The 25916-nt window shown below is 42.2% G+C and overlaps 1 protein-coding gene across 9 annotated transcripts in view; it reads left to right on the plus strand.

Annotated features, from left to right (window-relative positions):
- Positions 1 to 25544, plus strand: part of WIPF1 (WAS/WASL interacting protein family member 1) — a 117996-nt gene extending 92452 nt beyond the window's left edge. For 5 of the 9 annotated variants that reach the window (XM_036253680.1, XM_036253681.1, XM_036253676.1 and 2 more), the window contains 6 exons: positions 1282 to 1370; positions 5415 to 5544; positions 10809 to 10991; positions 13560 to 14318; positions 18464 to 18673; positions 19921 to 20863. In XM_036253680.1, coding sequence (XP_036109573.1) covers positions 1320 to 1370; positions 5415 to 5544; positions 10809 to 10991; positions 13560 to 14318; positions 18464 to 18673; positions 19921 to 20177 — 1590 coding nt within the window. In that variant the 5' untranslated portion in view covers positions 1282 to 1319 and the 3' untranslated portion in view covers positions 20178 to 20863. Of the gene's footprint in view, positions 1 to 1278; positions 1371 to 5414; positions 5545 to 10808; positions 10992 to 13559; positions 14319 to 18463; positions 18674 to 19920; positions 20864 to 23460 lie in introns of those variants that run through there. The other 4 variants (XM_036253678.1, XM_036253677.1, XM_036253682.1 and 1 more) reach the window with 2 other exon arrangements.
- The last annotated feature ends 372 nt before the right edge of the window (positions 25545 to 25916 follow it).

Raw genomic sequence — 25916 nt, forward strand, 5'->3', positions numbered from 1 at the left:
AAAAAAAGAGAGAGACTATGGAGAATAAAAGATAATTCTGTTGTTTGAAGTTGGGGACATAAGTTCCTTAGAAAGTGTTAACTCAGGTGGTCAGGGTGCCAGGCTGCCCAGTGGTTTAAAGCTTAAACTCTGCAAACAGGCTTCTCAAATAAGATGAATTACCAAGGGATCGTGTTCAAATGCTGAAGCAGACTCCATTGTGGGGAGAGGGCTCTGGGTGGTGCCCGTGCTGCCGGTTGGGACCCACTTAGGACAGTGGCAAGGACTGGACGGGAGAAGTTGGGATTACTTAGGGTGAGAAAGCCTGTGAGGTGCTTCTGGGGCTGGGACCTGGTGGGATGAGACGCAGGGATGGGACTGGGAGGATGGGGGTGGGGTTTGTGGCTGGTGTAACTCCTAGGGCTTCCTCACTGTCTCTTCACCCCAGACGTGTGCCTGCATTGCTGCTACCCACCAGGGTTTCCCTCAACCCTCCCACCCAGCTGCAGTCTGGCCTGCCTTTGTTCCCAAGGCACTCACACCGTGCACAGAGCTTTCCTAATGAAGCCCATTTCTAGTAAACAGCCCAGGGTCGTAGGTTTAAGTCTTTGCCCGCCCCCCATGCCCCCCCCCCCCAGGTTTTCCACTTAGATCCTACACGGAAATACCAAGGAGCTCAACGATAGGAATTGAGCCCCCTCACCCATCATCTTCCCTGCCTACCTTACCTTATCTCCGCCGGCTCCTTTTCCCAGAGGACTAAGAACTGAGGGCAAGAGCAGAAGCAGATTCATCCTTGCATTCCTACTGTGTGTGCCCACACCCAGGCGACTGTCAGGAATCTGCACAGAAAAGCAAACGGTGGGGCGTGGAACTGAGGGGGAGGGAGCAAGAAGGGGCTTTGTCGTGGAAATGAGTGAGGAAGGGAAGCCACTTGAACAGGAGCCTCTGCATGACAGTTTCCAGCAGTACCGGGATAACCTTCCAGACCCAAGGCTGAAGGCCCACGGGCCCTGTGCCAGGCGCTCCCCCAACCTGCTGAGGTGGATGGTGGAATTGAGCAGCATGGGGTGCTGGATTTTGCTTCAGTCTCTTCAGGCTCTTCCACTAAGAAACCTCCCTGCTTGGGTTCTTCCAGAACAGTCACATCTCAGCAATGTTGCAAAGATAATTCCACCTCTTACAAAAGTTGGCCTGTGTGAATAGCTGTCACTTTGGTGGGAAAGGGGGAAGAGGAGGACAGAGTTACTAAGAAGCCTAATACATGACCATGTTCTATTTCTCTTTGTTTTGTTTTAGCAGATTTATCAGCAAGACTGTTGAAAGCTTAACTGTCCAAGATGCCCGTCCCTCCCCCTCCAGCGCCCCCGCCGCCGCCCACGTTTGCTGTGGTGAGTGGCCCCTCACCCTCCGTTATCCATGCATGAAGCAGCCAAATGAAGTCGAACCTGGCAGCCATGTGTTCGTTTTCAATGTCTTTGCATTCTGGTTTGAATATGATATGGTGAGCTTTCCAGGAGCTGGAGCTGCAGAGAACGCAACACGCAGGGTTTGCTGGCGAAGGTCTCGTGCAGTGAACAGTACACGTGTGGAGTGTGGGGCAGTTAGGTTTCCTCGGCTGTGTCCAGCAAGGGAAGTGTCCTGTTCATTCCCATGTGCTGGCCCAAAACAGGTTCACAAGGGCATTTCCGCACTGTTTTCATTCAAATGCGCTTAACTTCTAGCCTTTAATTTCTGGGCAGGACGGTCCAGAAACTCAGGTCTCTGTCTGAAAATGCACCCATTCACGTGTCCCGCAGACTTCCTGCTTTCTTTTTCTCTGTCTTTTGCCTTCTCTCTTCCCACTCTGTTTTTAGTAAATATCCTCCACTTTCACCATCACCCAGAGTCTCCTCACACACTCACATCCCCCTTTAAACCTGTCCTTGCATGTAGATGTCTACTTTCCAAAAGACTTTTTTTCTCTGGGCTCATCCTGGTCCTTGGTAGACCTCTCCTCCCGGGTCTGTACACCCTCTTCCAGGAGGCCGGCAGCTCCCCCAAGGTGCTGCGGAAGCTCCCAGCCACACCCCACACAAGCGCCTCCCCCAGCACGTGAAGCCTGGTTGCTAAAAAGCCTCCCAGTGATGGGCCTTTCTTTTTTCTTTGGGGGAAACAAGAGGAAAAGTCTCTTGCCCAGGCTTCCACGGGACACATTTCTATAACCCATCTAAGGCTGGAACCTGCTCAGAAAAAACAGACTATTAATTAGCTCATTCAAGGTGTGGTCCTCCAGAGTCCCCAAGGAGATAAGTACAGAACTTGAGAGTAAACATTTAGAAACACAGCAACTTGACTGTGTTTTGCCTGTTGTTTTTAAGATTGCATTTTGCACATCTTTTTTTTTTTTTAATTTTTTTTTTTTCAATCCTCACCCGAGGATATTTTTTCCCATTTATTTTCAGATAGAGTGGGAGGGAGGGAGGGAGGGAGAGAGAGAGAGATAGAGAGACAAAGCGAAACATCGATGTGAGAGAGGGACACATCGATTGGTTGCCTTTGGCACGACCAACGAGGAACTGCAACCAAGGTACATGCCCTTGACCGGAACCTGCGACTCCTTGGTCCATTGGCCGATGCTGTAACCGCTGAGCCAAACCGGTCAGGGCTCTTTTTTTACTAATAATTCATTGTCATTTTACAAAAATATCAGCCCACGATAAATTGGAAAAATTTTCTTAAGAATTGGTCTTTTCTTTGTCCCCGGCCCTGGTTGGTCGTGCGGGTGGCAGCCACTCGATGTGTCCCTTTCACGTCAATGTTTCTCTCTCTCTCTCTCTTCCTCTCTCTCCCTCCCACTCTATCTGTGCAAAAAATGGAAAAAAAAAAAAAAAGAATTGGTCTTTTCACTTGTAAGTTTGAAAAGCTCTGATCTGGCTAACATAGCAGGATTAGTATATATCTCCCCCAAAATGTCAGTTATATACCACTGCTGGGTAGCATATACCTTAAGTTTTGTTTTATTTTAATGGTCATGTGTTTATTTGAACATGTGTTCTAAAAATTATAACTAGCACACCCAGAGTAGTATAGTAAATTATCTAGTGAATAGACTTCATGAAAAATATAAAATAAATAACACGTAGCATGAGAAGATGACCAAAATCATGAAAGTTGTACCAGAATGATTGAAGTTTGGGGAACTCTGGTTTATCCCATCAACTTGTTTCTACCCATTATTACTTGACTAAAAGCAAGATCCGGGAGAAATAGGGTACAGAGATGAGAAAAGGGGAAGACGGCTGAGTGGCCCTCCCAGGACACAGTTTAGTAGAACAGTGTTGTTAAGGGACCTGGACAGCCACGTGGGAGAAGTTAGCACCCAAAGGGGCCAGGTGTCAAAATAAATTTCGAGGCAGAAAGGGAGGCTACTGAGGATTGCTGACTCCAAACCATTAAGAGACCCAGTATGGACACGTCACTTAACCTCTCTGGGCCTCGGGGTTTTTTTTTCATCCTTAAAATGAAGATAATAGGTAATTTTAAAAGCTCTTTCCAAGATGTTTAAGGTATGTTGTTAAGTTATAGAAACAAGTTTCAGAGCAATAGAGGATGATCCCATTAGCAAACACGAAGTATTTATGCAAAGACCTTTTCTGGAACTGGCTACTTAGAATCTCTTAACAGGCTTGCTATTGGGGAGTGTTAGGGACCGATGGGGAAGAAACATTTTATTTATTAATTTTTTCAATTGAGATAAAATGACATATAATGTTGTGTAAGTTTAATTAATGATTTGATACATTTATATATTATAATTAGCACCGTAGCTTTAGCTATCACATCACATAATTATCTTTGTGGTGAGAACATTAAAGATCTGGTCTCTTATAATGCAGCATTGTTGACTGTAATTACTGTGCTGTGCGTTAGACCTCCAGAACTTCTTATCCTCCAGGTGCAAGTCTGTACCCTTTAACAACATCTCCCCAGTTCAGGGAAGGGGCATTTTAGATCCACACTTACCCTTCCAACAGGTTATAGGGAAGGCTCTGGAGTCGGACTGCAAGGGTTTGAATCCCAGCTCCTCCTCTTACTAGCTGGGTGGCTGGGGCAAATGATCTAACTTCCCTGTGCCTTAGTTTCCTTGTCTCTAACATGAAAATAATGACTCCCAGGGTTGATGAGGACGAAATGAATTTATACACAAAATGCTAGAACAGTGCCTGACCCACAGTAAAAGCTATATAAAAGTTAACTGTTATTACATGAACAAGTAATACTTTATAATTTAACTTTTTCAAGACCCTTGCAACTTAACACACAGAGATTCTACATAGCCTGCGCGAGGGTTTTTCTTAGCTCTCCCTCTGCCTCTACCTACCATAAATAGCTGGGTGAGGCATCAAGCTAAACTTACCAGGTTTACCTCCTAGGGCCCTCCCTGGCCCCTGCACAATTAGATCCTTCTGGAAGTGCTGGGGCCAGCCTAGAAGGACTCTCAGGTCTGCCAGATGGATTCTCCCTGGGACCAGGCCAGACCAAACCAGTTTCCAGGCGTGACAGACACAGGCACACGCCAACGTCCAAGTTCGTGTGCTGGACCCCTAGTGTCTCCACTCTCCACAATAATCCTGCATAAACAAGAGCTCCGTTTCATGTAAGGATCTGTCCCAGGCATTCTGAAGGTATGGAAAATACTCAAATATGTTAAACCAGCACTTTTGTCAGCTCTGCAGTCTCTGAGCTAAGCTTTCAAGGAAACACCTTAGGCAAAGGGACATGAGGGAGTTCGGGGGCAGTGGAAATACTATATATTTTGCTTGTGGAGGTGGCTACATGATTGTATATGCTTGTCAAAACTCATAGAACTATATACTTAAAGGGTGATTTTACCTCAAATTATACCTCAAATCTCCCTTAAATTAAAAAGAAAAGAAAAAAATTGGGAGGCAATGTAAACAGAGAATTATTTTTCTCAAATGTTGGTGGATTTTAAAAAATAATTCAGGCAGCCCATTTTGCTAGAAACAGTTTTCTCCTTGCACCAGGTTAGTTCTAAAAAAGAAGGCAGAGAAGCTGCTCTTCAGGACACATTCTGAGAATGAAGCCTCGTGGCTCCTGTAGAATCTTCCCAGACCTCCGGTTCCCTCCTTGTTTCTCGTTGTCCCAACACTGGCTTTGCTGCGGCCAGACAATGGTCTGAATTTTCAGAGGCTTTTATCGGGAACGGACTCTTCCTGCACTAAAAATAAATGTCGTTTATTTCTGCATCTGCTCCCAAATGTCCAGGTCCTAAAAAGAAAGACATGGAGTCCAAAATGTGTGGAAAATTAACAACCTATCGCCAACAACCATAAAAACAAGCTCCCAGTACTCTAGCTGTCCCCGCTGAGTGTGGTAGTACGTGATTTTAATTCGAGAGATGATTGCAAGTTTGCATGGTTTCCTTTCAGGCCAACACAGAAAAGCCTGCCTTGAATAAGTCCGAGCAGGCCGGGAGAAATGCCCTTCTCTCTGACATCAACAAAGGGAAGAAGCTGAAGAAGACCGTCACCAATGACAGAAGTGCGCCGATACTGGACAGTAAGTGAAGAAAGTTGTTTTCCATGGAGCTAAATGGTTATGACCTAATAGTCAACCCTACCCTTCCCACCAAAAAAAACTTTTTTTTTTTTTGGTTAACAACAGCTGCAAAGCTAGCAGAATGAGGGACTGTATCACTCATTGTAGGCCACAGCTTCGGTTTGGGTTCCCTCTAATGCTGCAGGAAGCCAGTATAATAATTCTTTGTCTAAGACACACACAGCAGTGATTCTCTGAATTATTCAAACACTTTCTGGAAATTAACCCTTTGCTCCTTGCACCATAGATCAAAAGGCAGCATGACACAGGGAAAGAGCCCTAGCCTTGGAATCAAAGGGCGTGGGTTCGAGTCCTGGCACATTCATCACTTACTATCTCCAAGCCTATTGTCTTCATTTGTAAAATAGAGATAATACTTATTCTCCTGTCCTCACAAGTTCATTGTGAGCATCAAATGAGACAACACTTGCAGAGTGTTTTGTTGTCTACAATGTGGAATTTAAGTGTAAGATATGATTATTAGGAGCTTGGAGAAAGAGGAAACAAGATCACAGTTTTGCTGACCTACCCATTGTAAGCCTGAGAAACTTTCTGAAACAAGGCAGGGACTTATTAACGTTTACAACAGAATGAAAAATTATACATGACTAGAATCTACTGATAGTTAATAATCAGGCCTCAAGACTGTCTCTTCACTTTCCTAGATGTTTTCACTGCCCGCCAGATGTCTCCAGAACTCATTCGAGACCATAGATCCCATTTGGACTCAATAGCAAATAGACAAGTGAATAATAATGCAGGATTTTAGTCAAGCTGGGGATAAGAAGGGCTTAGGAGGATTTCTAGGGAAAGTGCCTAATAAGAGAAGGAGAAGGACCAGAGTAAGATGAGAACATTGGTGTGGGAAGTAAATGGAAAAGAGGAAGGCCTTTGAACGTTCTGTTACCAGGCAAGGCAGTACAAATAGATTGCACCACACCTCAAAAAGGAACTAAGGTCTTTGATCTTGATACAGTTTTATCTGTAGATCAAAACTGATGTGGTTAATGTATAATCAACCCCTTAGTCCTCCTGATCCATGTCACAAGATTCTCCCAAGGGGAATCCTAGCACAATCGGGAGTGTTGGTCCAACAACCATCAAGTCATGATGCCTGGTATGGGACCCAAAGAACTCCACAGACAACCAACTTCTAGGACAGAGCCCGAGGTTCTCCCCACCAGGAGCAGGAGACTAGACTCTGGAAATGTGGATGTGAGTTCCCCAAATGTTGAAGGAGGCTGGACAGTCTAGGGCCTAGTCCTGAATCCACTAGTGAAAACTCATTATATTCTTCAAAGTCCACTTCTCCCATTAAATGGAAATAAATGTTAGTTCTCCCTTCCAGCTGCTCACTTTGCTTGGTGGACACAAAATGCAACCCAATGCACGCCCTTGTTCCATGAAGTTAATTAGACACCAAGACTGTTGTCACAAGCTCTTTGAATTTTTCTTTTCTTTATTGATTTTAGAGAGGGAAAGAGAGAGATGGAAACATCAATGAGAGAGAACATCCATTGGCCGCCTCCTGCATGCCCCCAACTGGGGATTTGGCCCACAACCTGGACATATGCCCTGACTGGGAATCGAACTGGCGACCTCTTGGTACATGTGTTGATGCTCAACCACTGAGCCACACTGGCTGGGCAATCACAAGCTCTTTGTAAGTGACAAAGTCCATCTGTGGTTTGTATTTGTTTGCAAGTGAAACCTCCCTAGGCTCTAGATTAAAATGTTGACCATGGTTGAGCATGATAAAACTCTTAAAGTCAGCTTTGTCCTGCAATTTACTAACAAAGTGCCCTGTGCCAGTTAGCTATCATCAACTGCTTTAACTTCTCTACTGAAAGATACACTAATGGATGATGTCTGATAGTGCATTGATCTCTTCAAATGTTTAATGCCATTTAAAGGTGGCATATGTAAATGCAATATTCCAAAATGTATCATTCATTACTGAATAATGTTTGAATGACAAGGGCATTATTAATATTATTGACAATAATTAAAATCAGTAAAATTTTCAAATTTCTTCTATCAGCAGAGTTCCCGTAATTGTCCGAAAAGCTCTACACCAAGAAAAGATTCAGAGCTAACAAAGACATGATAAATTTAATCCAGAAAGAAGAAAACACAAGTGAATAAAACTAGAATAAAACAGGAAGTAGATAAATTAAGAGATTCAAAGCAGATTTTTAAAAATTAAGGATGCTGCCCTGGCCGGTTTGGCTCAGCAATTAGAGCGTCGGCCTGCGGTCCAGAGAGACCGGGGTTCAGTTCCCGCTAAGGGCACGTACCTCAGTTGCAGTTGGTCGCCGGCCCTGGTTGGGTAATATGGGTGGCAGCCACTCAATGTGTCCCTTTCACGTCGATGTTTTTCTCTCTCTCTTCCTCTCTCTCCCTCCCACTCTGTCTGAACAAAAAATGGAAGAATGTCCTCGGGTGAGGATAAAAAAATTTTAAAAAATTAAAGATGCTATGATGAAGCTACATGCTAAATCATTTTGAAATCTTAAAGAAATTAATTTTCTAAGAAAAGCCTAAATTTACTACAATTCATTCATGAAGCCTCAATGAGCAAGAAAAAAGATGAAAACTTTATCAAATCACTTTCCCTCTAAAAACTTCAGAGCCAGATGATTTTATCAGTAAATCCTTTCAGATTTTAAGAAACAGCTAATTCAAATGTTATATAATTATTTGTTCCCCAACACTGGAAGAGATGGAAAGCTCTCTGACAGGTGTGAGGAGACTCATAGCCCTAATATCACAATTTGACAGAGGCAGCACATAAACAAAAAGAAAGCTTGTAAGTCAGTGTCCCAGGGGCCCTGTGGCAAAGTCTGCAGGCATTTTAGTAGTCACAGCTTGGTGAGGGAAGGGTTCCTACTGACATCTAGTGGTCGGGGATGCTGTAAATATTCTACAGAGAACAAGACAGCCACCCAGAAGAAAGAATTACCATTGGGAGAAAATGGGTCAAAGGTACAATGGACCTATTATTTCTTACAACTGCATGTGAATCCACAATTACCTCAATACATTTTAAATTAATAAAAAATAGAAAGAAAGAATTACCTGACCAAAATGTCAGTTGTCCCAAGGGTAAGAAACCCTGCTATAGATGGACCACTTATGATCATGGATGAGAGGGTACTAACTAAAAACAAATAAAACAAACAAAATATCTAATCCCATATATAAAAAGAATAATTCACCAAAACCTGGGTTTATCTCATTTTTAATGTTAGAAAGCCTATAAATTTATCATATCAAATAAGAAAAACCATATAACTTTGAAACATTACAGGCATTCTCATTAAAATAAAAATGTTTTCCTTTAGCAACATTAATAATTTACATTGTTGTGGAAGTTCAGTCATCAAAATTAATACTTACATAAAACAGATATAAAATGTAAACCTATTTAAAAAGAGGGGGTGCCCTGGCTGGTTTGGCTCAGCGGTTAGAGCGTCGGCCTGCGGACCAGAGAGTCCCGGTTCAGTTCCCACTAAGGGCACGTACCTCAGTTGCAGTTTGTCCCTGGCCCGGGTTGGGATCATGTGGGTGGCGACCAGTCGATGTTGTCTCTCTCACGTCAATGTTTCTCTCTCTCTCTCTTCCTCCCTCTCTCCCTCCCACTCTATCTGAAGATAAATGCAAAAAATAAAATAAAAATAAAAAGGGGGCAAAACCTTTACTATTTGCAAACCATATGTCTACAAGAAAATCCAAGATAATATTTTTTGTAAATTTTAATTTTAAAAAGACAGCAAAGTGGTTTATTAGATATCAGATGAAATTTTCCAAAGCCAATAATAACCAATCACAAAATTTAGTAGAAAAAACATCGCTTTTACAATTTTAACAAACAAAAATGTATTCCATGTAATCCTAACAAGAAGCCCATGTGACACATATCTAGAAGATTACAAAACTTTACTGAGTAAATCAGAAGACAGAGAAAATAAACCATGTTTCCATAAAGTCTAAACATTATAAAGTGTCAGGTCTCCAAGATTAATTTGTAGATCTCCTATAATACTCATCAAAGACTCAATAAGGTTTTCCAGGGGTAGAACTTGAAACAATTCTTAATCTCATGAAACATACATACATAAATTATTAAGAGACTCTTTTATTTTGCTTATTAATTAATGAGAGCTGATGTTATCAGTTCAAAGGAGAGTTCAAAGTATCACATATATACAGGCCAGTAAGCACTGAAATGAATTTACAAATAGGTGCAAAATGACCAATATCAGTTGCATTCCACTGAACACAACCAATTTGCATTTCTATGGGCAAATAGCATTTGTATTATTATTCTTTTCTACAGTTTACAGAGCTGTAAAATAGCTCAAAGACAATGGGAAATAACAGAAGGCTAGACTTAGTAATCTTTTTCTTCCTTTCTTGGTTTGCCCATTTCAGGTTTCAGAATTTTTTGGAAATAAATACAAAATAAAACAAAATCTTTATACTGTCTCAAATTGCAAAGAATTTTTAAAATGTGAAAGCCTAACATTGGGCTTAATGATATTTAAAAAATTGAAATCAACCTAAAAGGCCATCAAAAAAGTAGATGGTTAAATAAATTACAATATACGTACTCATGTTCTAAAACAACGCAGTCCTTTAAACTCATGTTTTTAAAGAACATTTAATGACGTGGAAAATGCTGACAATAAAGTGTCAAGTGAAAAAAAGCAAGCTAAAAACTGTCCAATGAATTTTGGTCTTAATTTTAAGAAAAAAATAAATAAAAATGAAAAGATACTGGCAGGGAAAAAATATACCAAAACAGTGGATATTTCCAAGGAGTAAAATTAAGAGATATTTTATTTTATTCTGTTTATTTTTACTTTTTTTTTCTTCTCCCCTTTTATTGTATCGCCCTCCCTTGAGACTTTCTTCGTTTGAAGATCCTTTTATTTGCCAAATAGATATTAAGTCATATGGCAGCTAGCCAAAGTGGGAGGGGCAGGTCACCACCTATCATCACTTCTTCCACCACTGGGCCTGTGACTGCCCCAGCGCGGAAAGAATCCCCTCCTTTTCTGATTGGGGCGGGTTGAATCCTTACAATCCTGCATTTTAATCAAATCCCAGTTGTCAACCATAGGCCCAGGTTTTATTGTTATTGTTTACTTGGGCTAGGACTGGTGAAGGACGATGGTAGTGTTTTCAAACCTGTGTAAAGATTGTGTTTTCTTCCTCTGCAGAACCTAAAGGAGCCGGAGCTGGTGGCGGTGGTGGCTTTGGTGGAGGTGGCGGCTTTGGTGGAGGAGGTGGCAGCGGAGGTGGTGGCGGTGGTGGAAGCTTTGGGGGGGGTGGACCACCCGGCTTGGGAGGACTGTTCCAGGCTGGAATGCCGAAGCTGAGATCCACAGGCAACAGGGATAATGGTAAGGAGAGTTTCCTTCTCTCTTAGTAACTGAAGACCAGAGTTGGGTGGTTTGGAGGCTTGGCATCTCCTCTAGGGCGCTGTGCCCTTTAAAACATTTTACATTGCTTGAAATGTTAGCACTTTTATAAGAGAGACTCTATTTAGCATCTTTTTTTTATTAAATCGATATCAGACAGCTCCATTGAGCTGTTACATATTTGTCCTTGGAGTAACTTGTACTTTTTTTGTACTTTTCTAAAGGGTGAGCTAGAATGGGAAGAAAAGAAAGGAACAAATGGAACTTGCCACCCCTGGAAACTCTGCCTGGTGACCTGGCAAATATAGCTTTCTTGGTGAGGTAGCCTGGCCAGCTGTCTAGTATCGTAAATACTTGTGAGCCACTTTCACACACACTGTGGAGCATGTCATATGGACTATAATTACATATCTCACTAAATCTAAAAAGGTGTTTTGCATGACAGATATTTGGCATTTCAGGGCCAGTGATTCTCAGTCTTCTCTGCAGGGAGCCGAGGAAATGAGTCCTCCAGGACTGTCTGTGAACTGACGGCAGAGGGAAAGTTGAACCTGGCCATGCCCAAATAAAAACCTTACCGAGTGCAGGAGGCGCTCCCCTGACGATTGCAGAAGCTCAGGAAATTGTACCGTAGAACTCTCATTTTTCACGTTTATTGTTAGAAGAATTTCATTTCTAATTCTGTGATCTTTTAAAATGTCCACTGGGAAAACTATGGAATTCTCACATTGATATGAAGATAAAGTCACTGAATCCTCAGGGTTAGCTGACTACTTTAGCATTGGATGGTCAAACTCTAGAGACTCAATAATATGAGAAAATAGAATTTAAATTTATTTAAAACCCACCAAAATGATTTGAGGCAGAGGACAAATGCATGCATTTAGTACTTTAACAAAAAGTGAAGAAGTTAAGGCAAAAGACAACTGGAAGTAAAATAATAAAAGGAAAATGGAATTTAAGTTGGTACATAAAATGGTGTAGCAGAAGTATATGTGTTCATAGTATACTATCCACGTAATGGATCCTATCCAGGTAATCTTGCAGCTTTAATCTGAACTTGCAAGATATAACTTATTACAGTATATAAAAATATACCACACAGTCAAGGACACTACATCTTCTTTGTAGTTCTAAAGTAAAAAAAATTCTAGAGTTCACATTACTCCACTGTATAAATCCATCCAAATGTCTGTCATTGTGCCGTGAATAAAATCTGAACTCATGTTGGCCTATGAGGTCCCTGATGGCCACTCAGGCTCCATCACCTAGGCCTCTTTTTTTGTCCATGCTCACTGTGCCCCAGGCACACAGGCCTCGATTTTCAGTTTTTTTCATTTGAAGCTCATTTCCACCTCAGGGCCTTGGCACCTGCTGGTCCACTGCCTAAAGTGCTACTCTGTATCTTCCCATGGCTGGACTCAGCTCAAATGTCACATCCTTAGAAGAGCCGCCCCATCTATCCCGGCCTCCCTCGGCACTCTTCATCTCATCAGCCCATTGTAATTTTCTGAGAATATTTATATGTTTGCTGGTTTGTTGTTTACCTCCCCCCAAAAGAATGTAAACCATAAAAGAGAGGATCTTTTCTATTTTGTTTACTCCTCTGTCTCTAGCATCTAAAACAATGGCTGACATATGGCAGATGCTTAGTAAATAGGTAGTACATTAATTAGATAATGGTTGAACTGGTAGACGTTTTCAGGCTAACCATTTTTTGAGAATTACCTCAGGTGCCAAGAGATTCCGGGGTGGTGGTTTGAATTTTTCTATAACCTTGGTCCCCGCTTTAGTTCTTCCCTTTGGTGAACCAAAGCAGTTTGATGTTAATTATATAATAGGTTTTCCTGTCCTGCCAATACTGAAGTGGAAGTTGACCCAGCAGGAAAAAAGTTGTAGTTGTTTACTTCTTTACAGATTAAGACCATCCATTGGTATCGACTCTTTCAATTAAACTTTGACAGTTTTTTTTCTTAGTTCCTTCTTATTTCAATCATAACTGTCCCACTATATTTTTCTATCTTTTCTTGGGAATTTCTCTTCAAAGAGACTACATAACCCCTCCCATATAAATATTTATACTGGGATAATCAATTTCTTCACTTTAAATGACTAAATTATGTTTTTAAGTCTAAGAGGTACAAGGGGAAGGGGACAGGGATGATGATGGAGAGAAAAGAAAATCATTAGCAGAAGTCCCATGTGCCACAACTGTCCTGTTCTGGTCCTCTCCTGATGAACAGGGTCTCTCCAGAACTCTGACCAACTTCATCTTGGTTCCTGCCCATACATACATAATGCCAAGCGATCTCTCCAAAATCCTTTGGAAAGATGACAGGTTGTAGATCTCAGACTCGACGGTGAAGAGAGCTGTGATCTGTTCTTCTCCCTCCAGGAAAGACCTCACAAAACCTGATTTAAATGGACAGAGGTTACCTATGTGTCAGAGCATCTCCGCAAGGACTGCCAGTAGCTGGGAATACTCTGTGGTTCTCTGGCTTCTTTTACGGTTCCTAATTTTCTAACTGAGTTCTTCCCCCTGTTCTTCAGATTCCGGAGGAAGCCGGCCCCCGATTTTGCCACCAGGAGGAAGAGCCACATCTGCCAAACCCTTCTCACCCCCCAGTGGCCCAGGGAGGTTCCCTGTGCCTTCTCCAGGCCACAGAAGCGGACCCCCAGAGCCGCAGAGGAACCGAATGCCTCCCCCGAGGCCCGACGTGGGCTCCAAACCTGATAGCGTGCCCCCTCCAGTACCCAACACGCCAAGACCCGGTCAATCAAGTCTGCACAACCGGGGGACCCCGCCAGTGCCTGCGACCCCCAGGCAGCCTGGCCTTGGGCCGACTCCTCCCCCTTTCCCCGGAAACCGAGGTGCTGCTTTTGGAGGAGGCTCTATCCGTCAGACCCCCTCGCCCTTCTCTAACCGGCCTCCCCTGCCGCCTACTCCTAGCAGGGCCTTGGATGACAAGCCCCCTCCGCCGCCGCCTCCAATGGGCAACAGGCCCTCCATCCACAGGGAAGCTGGCCCCCCTCCGCCCCCCCAGAACAGCAAGCCCCCGGTGCCTTCCACTCCACGGCCTTCCTCCTTGTCGCAGGCCCCGCCGCCGCCGCCGCCGCCCAGCAGGCCGGGCCCTCCGCACCTGCCTCCAGGCTCCAGCGGCAGTGACGAAATCCCAAGGCTCCCACAGCGGAACGTGTCCCTCACTTCCTCTGCACCGCCCTTACCTTCACCTGGACGCTCGGGCCCTCTTCCTCCCCCGCCCAGCGAGAGACCCCCTCCTCCAGTGCGGGACCCACCGGGCAGATCAGGTATGCCAAGACGTGGGGTGAGCTGTCTCCCTAAAACCCAGCCTGCCCAGATGTCACTAATGATCCAATACATCGGCAGAGCCCAACAGATCGCTTATGGGAACGCAGACTGCTTTCTCTGTTCGGTGACACTTAACACTGTGCTTTCGCCTTGACCTCATGTAAACCTGACGAAAGTGGGGCTGATATTTCTGCCTGTTTTAGAGATGGGGAGACCGAGTGACCGATAAAGCTAAATGATCACAAACTAGTTAACAAAGAAGAGGCTAGAATGCGCGTCTTCCATCCCACCATTCTGCAACGCTGCCTCCCTGAAGTGACTTCAGATGTCCTATTGGGGAACCAAATGCCCATCTCCTGAGGAGAGCCCTGTTATTCCAACAAGAAGGGCAGTTATTTAAGAGCTAATGAACTTCCCCTGCACTTCTCTCTCTATCTGTCAGGCCTTCGGGCCACTTCCCTGCTCATTAAAGACAAATGTGAGAGCCCATTCTGCTGTTTGCTAACATAGATCCCTTGGAGAATCAGATAAAGGTACAGGCCTTCTCTTCACAAAAGTGCTCATAAGCATAAATAAGATACGCATTCTACTTCGTGGATTGAAGGACCTGCGGAAGCACATCTGTGCCCCCGCCCAGGGTTGAGAAACCTGAATCTGAGGGATAATGTTCAGAATATGAAATGAAAAGTGAGGAGTCCCCGGGGTTTGTACTCTCTCTGCTAATTATAATAGGCACTGTTTTGTTTTACATAGGTTATTGATGGAATCAGAGGAACTATCTACTTTTAAATTTTAATCTTATGCACACGAGATGTTTGGAAATGGGGCATTTTTTTTGTCTGTGAAGTTTACTGACCTTTGACCCTGTGACCTCAGGAACCTAAAACACCATTCTTTAAACCAGTGATCCCCAAACTTGACTACATACTGGAATCACCTGGGGGAACTCTTAAAACCCTTCCCCAGGGTTTCTGGTTTTGTTGGTCTGGGTTGCAGACTAGACATCAGGATATGGGGATTGTAATAACCCAGTGATTGTAATAACCCACCCCTTCAAACTGCCCTACCATGGAGAGTTGGCTACAAATATAAGAAGTTACTAATCCATTCAGGCCAGTCCCTAGACACTGTGGCATCTCATTAAGTATTCTTCAGTGTATTAACGAGTACAGGTAGTCAGATGAATGAAACGCAATGTTTTCTTTTTATCCAAAAGCTATGGATCCCCCCTACCCCTCTCAAAGTGACTGAGGAGCTATTTGCATGGTTCTACCAAATGGATGAATCAACAGATTAAATCTTCCCCAAAATAGAGTAGGCAGTGACATATAATTATAACACTTATTGTTCCTTTCAATTACATAAGTCATACCTGTTTATTATAGAAAATACAGAAAAGTATGAAGAAAATAAAAATCATCTATAACCCTACGACCACCACCATCTAGAAATAATCATTGATAACATTTTTTATATAGTCTTTCAGTCTTTTAAAAATGTATATACACATCTTTACAAAATTAGTATCACATGACATATTGTTTGGTATTAGTTTGCTTTTTATTTAACAATATCTTATTAACATTTTTTGATATGATACAACCTGACTTTTAAATGACTGCATAATAGTAAATCCTACAAAACGCCTTGATTGCCCTGGCCAGTTTGAATCAGCAGTTAGAGCGTTGGCCCTTGGACCAAAGAGTCCTGGGTCCGATTCCAGTCAAGAGCATGTACCTTGGATGCAGTTAGGCCCAGCCCTGGTCGGGGTCGTGCAGGAGGCAACCAGTCAATGTGTCTCTCTCACATCGATGTTTGTTTCTCTCTCTCCTCCTCCTCCCTCCCACTCTATCAGAAGATAAATAGAAAAATATCCTCAGGTGAGGATTTAAAAACAAAAAAACCCACCTTGATTATTTAATCCCTCACTGATCATAGAGGCCATCTCCAGATTTTTGTTGTTGCAGATAATGCAGGAATATTCTGTTTTTTCCCCCCTTTATTGATTTTAGAGAGAGAGGAAGTGAGAGGGGGGAGATAGAAACATCGATGAGAGAGAACATCGATTGGCCGCCTCCTGCATGCCCCCCACTGGGATTGGGCCCCCAACCTGGGCATGTGCCCTGACCTGGAATCGAACCAGCGACCACTTGGTGCATGGGTCCACGCTCAACCACTGAGCCACACCGGCCGGGCATGAATCCATTCTTGTAGCCAAATATTGTGTGCTTCTCTGTATATCCTTTGAATTAATTTCTAGGTCAATAGGTATGCACAGTAAACTATGGATTTCATAGGCACTGCCAAATTGGCTTCTAGAAAATCCTACCAATTTAGTCCCATCGAGGGCGACCTGGATTTTGAGAGGTGGCTTAGCTTCATTGTTAGGAGAATTTGACAGATTTGTAGTCAAATCTTGGTTCTCATTAGCCTCCTGACTTGGCCTTTTTAACTTTCCAACACCTGTGAGGCCTCATCTGCTGGCTCTGTACCTTTCACGGCTGTTGTAAAAATCAAGTGAGATAAGTGTGTATAGTGGTTATCTTATTTTCTAACATAAATGAGCATTTTTATGATTATGCTGCCAATGGGAAATAGAAATGTTTTCTTTGATGCTTGCCCAGGTTTGGAGGATTGGAGAAGTATGAACAGAAACATTCACTTAAAGAGAGAGATCAAGTCGATCAAGTTACATAGTACACAGGCCCAATAATATTGGAAGTCTAGTTGGCATTGAGGGACAATTTTGGCATTGAGTACGGGTGAAGTTAAGCCCACAGCATGTGAGACACTCTTCAGTGCAATAGATTTACTCTTACTGACTGGGACTCCAGCAATGACAAGTGGAAGGGCAATAAATAAACTCTAACAGGTGAGGCACTGAAGACACCTGGAGAGACCAGACAGGGCGGGACCTGCCTCCCGCCTTCAAGTGTCTGAGCCGACTTCCAGGCAGGGATATCTGCGATGGACAATCATTCCTATAAAGGTTCTCTAGTTGGATTCTGAATCAGCAGTTAACAAGAGATATTTATATTTCTAGCACCACAAGACACTGTGTTACATAAAATGTCAGCATCTGGCAAGCGTAGCACACCGCTGAAGATCAGGGGTAATTACTAAGGCCGTTTTGGCTTACATGCGGAAATGCTTAAGTTCCTTCTATTTATTTATTTATTTTTATTTTACTCATGACCCAAAAAGCCTCTGCTTTTGGAGGATGGGAAAAGGTTCCTTTGTATTATCACAAAGAATTTACTTTGAATTATTTTCTAGGAACTTAAAATGTTCTGATTATATATCATACCACTGCATTTTTTAAGAACTGGTTTCACGTACTTATGTAGTACTTTTTAATGCTTTTTGGCTGAGTGTTCCCAGCAGCAGTGCTGTGGGAAAGGAGACTATTTGATGCTGTTTGTAGATAGGAAAGCACGTTCCATAGGGTGGTAGGCAGCCTGCTCAGGGTCAGGATCCCGCACCAGCACTGACAGCCATGCACACTGATGAGCTGTTTGTCACTCCCTCTGATCATCTCCCAAAAGAGGAAGAACCAAGAAGGAACGTCTGCTGTTCTCAGGGTGACTAACACTGGGTTTCCTGACCCCACTTCTGTCTGGAAATAGATTGTGTGCGTGTGGAATTAGCAATAATACTGTGCATTTAGAGAACTTAATCCCTCTAAAGATCTAAAATAACTATCTTACTCTTCTTTAAAATATTTTTAAAAATAGCAATTAGTTAATAAGTATGTCTCAGTAATTAGCTCAATAGCTATTTAAAAGAATATTAAAATGTGTTTTAAGTATGTATACGGTTGTCAGTATAAACAGATTATCACCTGTTCTCAACATAACTGTATCATCTCCAATCTCAAGACTAACTCGAACCCAAAACAGCCACTTAGCTCCCAGTATGCACTCGTTTCACATCTGTGTATACACATGTGCATTTCTGAGTTTACTGTATATGTGCCTACTCCTTTCTTGGCTAAATCTCCTAGGAAGTCTCCACCATTTCTCCATGTTTTCCAGTAAAAGGGCATGCATCCATCAGGCACTCAATAATTGCATGTCAGTGATGCCATGATAATAGTAATGTAGGATGTAAGGTATCACGCTAAATGTCTTTTCTTTTGCTCCAGGCCCTCTCCCACCGCCTCCTCCAATAAACAGAAATGGCAGCACATCTCGGGCCCTGCCTGCCACCCCACAGTTGCCATCCAGAGGAGTAGACAGTCCTAGGAGTGGGCCCCGGCCTCCTCTTCCTCCAGACAGGCCTGGTGCTGGGGCACCTCCCCCACCTCCACCATCAACATCAATTAGAAACGGCTTCCAAGACTCTTCATGTGAAGGTGCGATGTGGTCCCAGCTCTTTGGAAACATACAAGCTATAGAGCAGCCGTTGAACGGGAAATGTGTTTGTGTTTGTTTGTGTGTTTGCATTAACGTTTCTTGTTTGCATGCCCCTCACTGTTACCATGCTGCACTGCTCTATCTAACCCAGCGATTGTGAACCTTTTCATCTCGTGACATACATAAACTAATGACTAAAATTCTGCAGCACATCAAAAAATATATTTTTTGCTGATCTGACAAAAAATAGGTATAATTTTGATTCATTCACACTGGATGGCTATTGATGTGTTGGCTGTTATTTTTTTATTCTATTATCAAAGGTAAAAGAGGTCATTGTTCCTGAATAAATAGTCAGGTATTGCATGTTTTAAAAATTCTTGCAGCATACCAGTTGAAAATCTTCGATCTGCCCTGGCCGGTTTGGCTCAGCGGTGGGGCGTCGGCCTGAGCACTGGAGAGTCCTGGGTTCAGTTCCCACTCGGGGCACATGCCTTGGTTGTGATTCGTCCCCGGCCCTGATTGGGGTCATGCGGGGGGCAGCCACTAGATGTGTCCCTTTCATATCCGTGTTTTTCTCTCTCTCTCTCTCTCTCTCTCTCTCCCCCTCCTGCTCTATCTGAACAAAAATGGGAAAATGTCCTCGGGTGAAGATTAAAAAAAAAAAATCTCTGATGTAACCATTTTACGGCCCACAATGATTCCAAATTAAAAATAGTAATCCCCCTCCTCCGCTTTCCAAAAAGGCAGATCATGTTTCTCTGTTCCTTGTTTGAGTCTCATCTTGGTTAACTTTCCAGAGATACCAGAATTCTGAAAAGAATCATTTTTGTAGCTTACCTTCTTGTTACGTACCTTTCTAAACAGTTTGCTGTAGGTTAAGAGGCCCGCTGGCCTGCAGATAGTAAGCAGCTTACCTCTGCCTCTGTGATCAGAGGGCCCCAGGTATTCCTTCCACTGGTGGGAGAAATAATTAAGAAAGGTGTCGCAAGCCTTAGACCCCCAGCTCCTGAGAGGGACTGGCTGGGTCCTCGTCACTAGGTAAAATCTGGCTTTGGTTTGTTTGGCAGACCCGTATATTTCTGATGTGCGATATCAGTGACATTTCTAGCACTTCCAGCTTTTCTCTAAACTTTTAGACATAAAACTAGAAGCGATCTCTTCAGTTCTATTTCATTCTGTGCCTTTCATACTTCTTTGAAGCAGATTGTCTGTTATTGATGATATGTTTGTTTCTCTCCCTCAGATGAGTGGGAAAGCAGGTTCTACTTCCATCCAATTTCTGATTTGCCACCTCCAGAGCCATATGTGTCAACAACAAAAACTTATCCCAGTAAACTGGCAAGAAATGAAAGCCGGAGTGAGTATTTCTGCAAGGGCTTTGGGAGGCTTCCTGCTGGAGCAGCCTGGGTTATACACAACCGAGGGTGTACAGGGCATCCAGGCCTCTTGCCTGGAGTGGGAGACCTTGGAGAAGTCACCTCTGGGTGTGAAGCCCTCTAAGTGATGGTGAGGAAAACGGAGATAATCCAGAATGCACAGGAGAAATTATTATTTTAATGTGTCATTATAAGCCCAAAATACTTTTGGGTTGCTGGTAGGTCAAATTGTATTCTTTTGCTTGTTTAGTCAACCGTCCCCATTTTGATCTTCTTTCTATTCCTGTCAGTTTTGAGATGGGCAAAATGTCTTAGTTAATTATAATGAAAACTTACTGTAACTGCCTTGATCTTTTAAATATAATTATAGCTTTACAGAGCATTACATGAAAATTTTAAGTGTAACCATCTCTCCATATAGATACTTTCATTTTACCAGGTTTTCATCTAATTTTTAATCCATCTAATTCTGATTAATCTATATGGTTATAATTAGAGAGTAGTTTTTTATTGGTGGGGTTTATATAATATTGCTTAGTAAATACTTCCCCATTTTTTCACATGGTTTTTATTACACAGGTTTCCATCAAGTCAGGATAAAATAATTTAGTTTACCATTATTGGACACTTAGGTTGTTTCTGTTTTTTTGCTAATAATGCTACCCCAAGAAGTAAATCATTTTTCCACTATTGGGGGGAAAATGTGAACAAGAAGAGGAAATAGAAAAACTAATATTTTATAACAATAAATGTAAAGAACTGAGAAAGAATTAGCATGAAATATATATACAGGATGTCCCCAAAAATGTATACACACTTTCACAGCTGATAACTGTTACATTTTGAAATGAAATGTATTTTAATAAACATTGGCTTTATAATTATTCAAGTGTGTATACATTTTTGGGGGACAGCCTGTATATCACTGATGAGACTCAGACTTGTAACAGCCTTAGCTTCAGAACCAAACTCCCAAAGCAGAAATGTGTGGAGGAAAAGCATTTGAGCATGTCAACAACTATCACAATGTCCCTTGTCTTGTCCTCACATCCTGGCAGAGCTCCTTACACATACTCAGGGCCCACTGATTCTTCCTTAGCCCACAGTTCTTAATGTTTCGTTGGTCCCCAGCCTTAGAGCAGATTAATATCACCTGAAGTTAAGGTTGGTTGGAAGCAGAACCACTGACTTCAGAGAGAAGTGACAGGTGGCAAAGGAGGAGAAGGGACCCAGAGCTGTGCTGGGAATTAGAGCACAGGACAATGCCAGATATGATGTTTCTATTGGGTTATTAAAGACACAAAGACACAGCAAATTGTGCTTTGTGCCTTTGTTAAAGAATTCAAAGAATTAGAAACTATTTCAGGAAAATTCTCATGAACAAATGACAGAAGTAAACAGAATATGACTGCATAAAAGGAGAAGTTTAATTCCTGGGAAAAATCATTTATGTGGAATACTGCATTCCTCAATGATGCCTAATAAAAAAGAGGTAATTGTAATAAAAATTATCATACAGGCATTGGTGGTTGAAATTATTGGCGAAAAATAAGTCTTCACATGGGACAAATATCTTTGAGCTCTGTGTGTTTGTATGTTTGTAGTGTGTGTGTGTTTCTATCATAAGAGAGGCTTTTAACAAGAGTACAGCCTGTTTTTCTTCCCTCTTGGGCACTAACAAATGAATTCACTTTAAGGACTTGTTCACATAGACTCTAAATATGTTTTTCTGATTTCTTATAAGCATTCTTAATCTAATTTAAATCACACACACACACGGGGTGGGCAAAAGTAGGCTTACAGTTGTTCGTATGGAAAAAAACATGCATGTTATGATCATTACAATAGCCTTATTAACTCAAAAGAATATCACAATGGTGCAGTGCACTTACTTTTGCTCACCCCTGTGTGTATGTGTATGAGTGTGTGTAACAGAACCATCTTCCCCAGCCCCTCTAGATTTTTAATTTAATAGCTGAACACATTCCCTCCCCTATCCTCCTGTCAGTGGATCATCTCTCTAAAAAGTACATAAAGGACTATCAAATGGTTTTACTCTGTTCCTGCTACCTTAGCCTCCAGGCCCACAACCTGGTAGGGCATCCAGACAGCCCTGAGCAGTACCACCTAATTCCAGCTTTGCACAAGGCCAGCCCTTGTTTTGCTAACCACTTGTGGTATGGCAGTTGATAGTCGAGGCCTCTGTGACAGATGGCTGGTTTATATCCAGATGAGTCTTTCTTCAGATGCCTGCCCAAGAAAAGACTTGGTTGGGATGGTGAGAGGAACAGGCAAGGTAATGGAATGCCAGTGTTTTCTTCTGACTCCTCTCCTTACTCAGAGATTCGGTTCTATCTCAGAGACCCCTACATGGGCTACTAGGTCATGGTCGAGATGCCTGCTGAGGAGTCTGTTGGTGCCAGGCCACCTGAGTCTCGGAGCAGCGGCCATAGCAGTCATACTCAATTGACACATGCCCCTGGTGGACATGCTTAAGCATCTGAACACCTGGCCCTTATCAACAGAATGAAAAGGCAACCCCTGAAATGGGATAAAATATTTGAAAATCATATATATGATAAAGAATTAATATCCAGAATATATAAAGAATTCCTACAATTCAACAACAACAACAAAAATAAAACAACCCAGTTTTTTAAATGGGTTGAATACTTGAAGAGACATTTCTCTGAAAAAGTTATAGAGATGGTCAATAAGCACATGGAAAGATGTTCAACATCACTAATCATTAGGGAAATACAAATAAAACTACAACAAAATATCACTTCATACCCATTAGGATGGCTAGTATCAAAACTGCATTGGTTATAAATTAGAACATGCCTAAATGCCCAACAAAAGGGTATTAAATGAATAAACTATGGTATACATATATAATAGAATGCAGTGTGTCATTAATAATTTTATGTGTAAAGAGTAATGACTTTGAAATCTGTTCAAAATGGCTATCTAACCCAGTTTTTGGAAGAGAAAAGGGAACTGTTTATATATAGAAAATATACAGATAATATTTACAAATAATGTTTTTGTTATCTCTGGGTGGTGCAAGCATGGGTGAATTTTTTGTTTTGTTTTTTCTCATCTATTTTTTCTAAACCTATAATAAACACATACTGTGTTTGTGATAAGAAGAAAAGCATTTTTTTTAAACTTTCTTAACTTGATGCAAGTACTCTGTAGCCAGTGGCTGGTCACCCTCTAATAATGTTTGTTCAGCTCCTTGCTGCTCCCCTTCCCCTCCTACTTCTCGTCCAAGTGTGCCAGTTATGTCCAGCTTGGTCATAGGGTGTAGGGCTGGGGATACCTTTTCAAACATCTTTGAATTTCTACAGTGAGAACATAAGCTTTCTAACCAAAATTTATATTTTGTCTATTTTTTCATTAAGGTGGATCCAACCGAAGAGAAAGGGGTGTCCCACCCCTTCCTCCCACCCCAAGGTGATCCTTGCCTGCTGTTCTCCACCCAAGCCCAAGAGCTACTTCTGTTGTTGCTATCAAGAGTTGCACACACTCCTCCCCTTGTCTTCCCTTGTCCCCTTCATATTGAGAGTAGGGGAGAAGGGAGGGTGACATGAGAATGTGTGTGTGGGGGGTGGGAATCGGATAAAGAAACGCACCTAGATTTTTATTCTGTGTATATTCTCAAAACTATTGCTTGCTTCAGCTACAGCCCACCAGTGTTGACTGCTTGGGGTCAACTGGCTTTTATGGCAAGTAGGCAGAAATGAATTGTGTCCCAGCTTTCAACCAACCAAACTCAAACATTCACTGCATATTTGCTACAGATAATATTAAAGTCCCTGAGAGCTGCTTGCTTCAATGCCTTTTTTGCATGCTTGGCCTCCTGTCTGTTTCTTTGAACCACAGACCACCTAAGCAAATTGCTGAGTGAGGGCTCACATGAAATGTTTGTGGTTATAGATTATAATCTTTGGCAGTCTGAGGTAGGCTCTAGGACAGAGCTGTCCAATAGAAATAGAGTGTGAGCCACATACACAATTTAAATATTTCTAGTAGCCACATTAAAAACAAAAAAAAGAAAAGAGGTGAAATTAATTTTAATATATTTTTATACAAAATATCATTTTGACCTACAATTAAAATAACAATTACCAATGAGATTATTTTACATCCTTTTTATTTTGTACACAAAGTCTTCAAAATCAGGTTTTGTGTTTAACACTTCAAGCACATCCCTATTTGGACTGGCCACATTTCAAGGACTCCATGGCCACATGTGGCTGGGGGCTGTCATATTGGACAGTGCAGATCTAGAAGACAGAGGCTGGTGCAAAAACTTCTTGTTCAAAAACACAAGGAAGGCAAGATGAGCGTTAGCAATTCAAGAGGTAACTAAACATAAAATTAGGACCAACACCTTGTGTAGCAGACGGCTGGACCTTATTTTGCTTCCTGATTTTCCCCTCTTCCCTTAATATCTGTATGCAAGTGTTGCCTCACAGTACCAAGGTCAGAAATTGCTCTAACAGGGTTTACAGTCACGTGGAATAAAGCCATCGCAAAGAAACCGAAAGCCTGTTGGGGCTTCTGGGCTCAGAGCCAGCTGGCAGGAACTCACGCGTCAGTTGGACTTTTGCCTTGCGCATTTGAGGCCGCCTCCCAGCCTGCTCCTCAGGGTGGGGAGGCTTGGAGGCTCAGTCATGGTGGGGGAAAGTCAGGGAAAGGTAGCAATTCAGAAACTCAGAAGAAGGCACCAGATTTGGGTTGATGGGCAAACTCTAAAAATCTAAATCTGATGCATATGGGGTTGAGAGAAAGAGATTGCTACTGGAAATTGGAGGGGATTTGTTTTGAAACTATCCAGGAACATATTTTGCCTTATCTATGCAAATAAAGCTCCCAAAAGGACCATCGGGAAGAGCCAGCCTTGCCTTTTTTGTATGATTTTGTTTACAGACTTTACTGGGACTTTTAAACCTAGTTATAGAGTTGGGAAAAAATTTTCATTTTGATATTTTATACAGTTGATTATGTTTGAAATTACCATTACTTATTTTTTAAAAGCACATGGTCACAAATGTATATGTATATCTACCTAAACTTTGTATCATGGTTTCAGTGTATTGTTCATGTACGACTGGACATTCTAACAAGAAATCAATCCAAAGAAAAATTTGAAAGAAGCATTCCTATTTATAGAAAAAATAATTGTTTCATTTATATAAAAGCAAAAGAACTTAGAGTTCTAATAAATGGGATGACTAATAAATTATGGTGTTGCCCATTTGAATATACTGTATTTTTATAACTTTTCTTGCCAAAGTCCTGGGCTTAGTACATTAGGGAACTTGGGTTCCCCACCCCCTCTCCTCTACCATTCATTTGTCTTTCAGGCACTTGGGGTCCTTTACCCAAAAAATAAAGAAATATAAAGGTATAACAAACTTGGCAAAGTATTTTTTAAAAATGTATTGCTCTTATTTTGGATTCTTTGATCAGCTATCATTCTTTTTTTTATCCTTACCTGAGGATATTTTTCCATTTTTTGTACAGATAGAGTGGGAGGGAGAGAGAGAGGAAGGGAGAGAGAGACAGAAACATCGACGTGAAGGGACACATCGAGTGGCTGCCACCCGCACGACCAACCAGGGCCGGGGACAAACTGCAACTGAAGTACATGCCCTTAGCAGGAACTGAACCCGGGTCTCTCCGGACCGCAGGCCGACGCTCTAACCGCTGAGCCAAACCGGCCAGGGCTGATCAGCTATCATTCTTTAATTGACAGCTGATTAAAACTCCTATGAGAAAGTCTACTGACCCACTTTAGAAAAGAGACCTTGCTAGCAAATACGGCAGAGAAAAGTCTGACCCAGAGAAAGGG

This window comes from Molossus molossus, unplaced genomic scaffold (assembly GCF_014108415.1).
Source record: "Molossus molossus isolate mMolMol1 unplaced genomic scaffold, mMolMol1.p scaffold_m16_p_11, whole genome shotgun sequence".
NCBI lineage: Eukaryota > Metazoa > Chordata > Mammalia > Chiroptera > Molossidae > Molossus > Molossus molossus.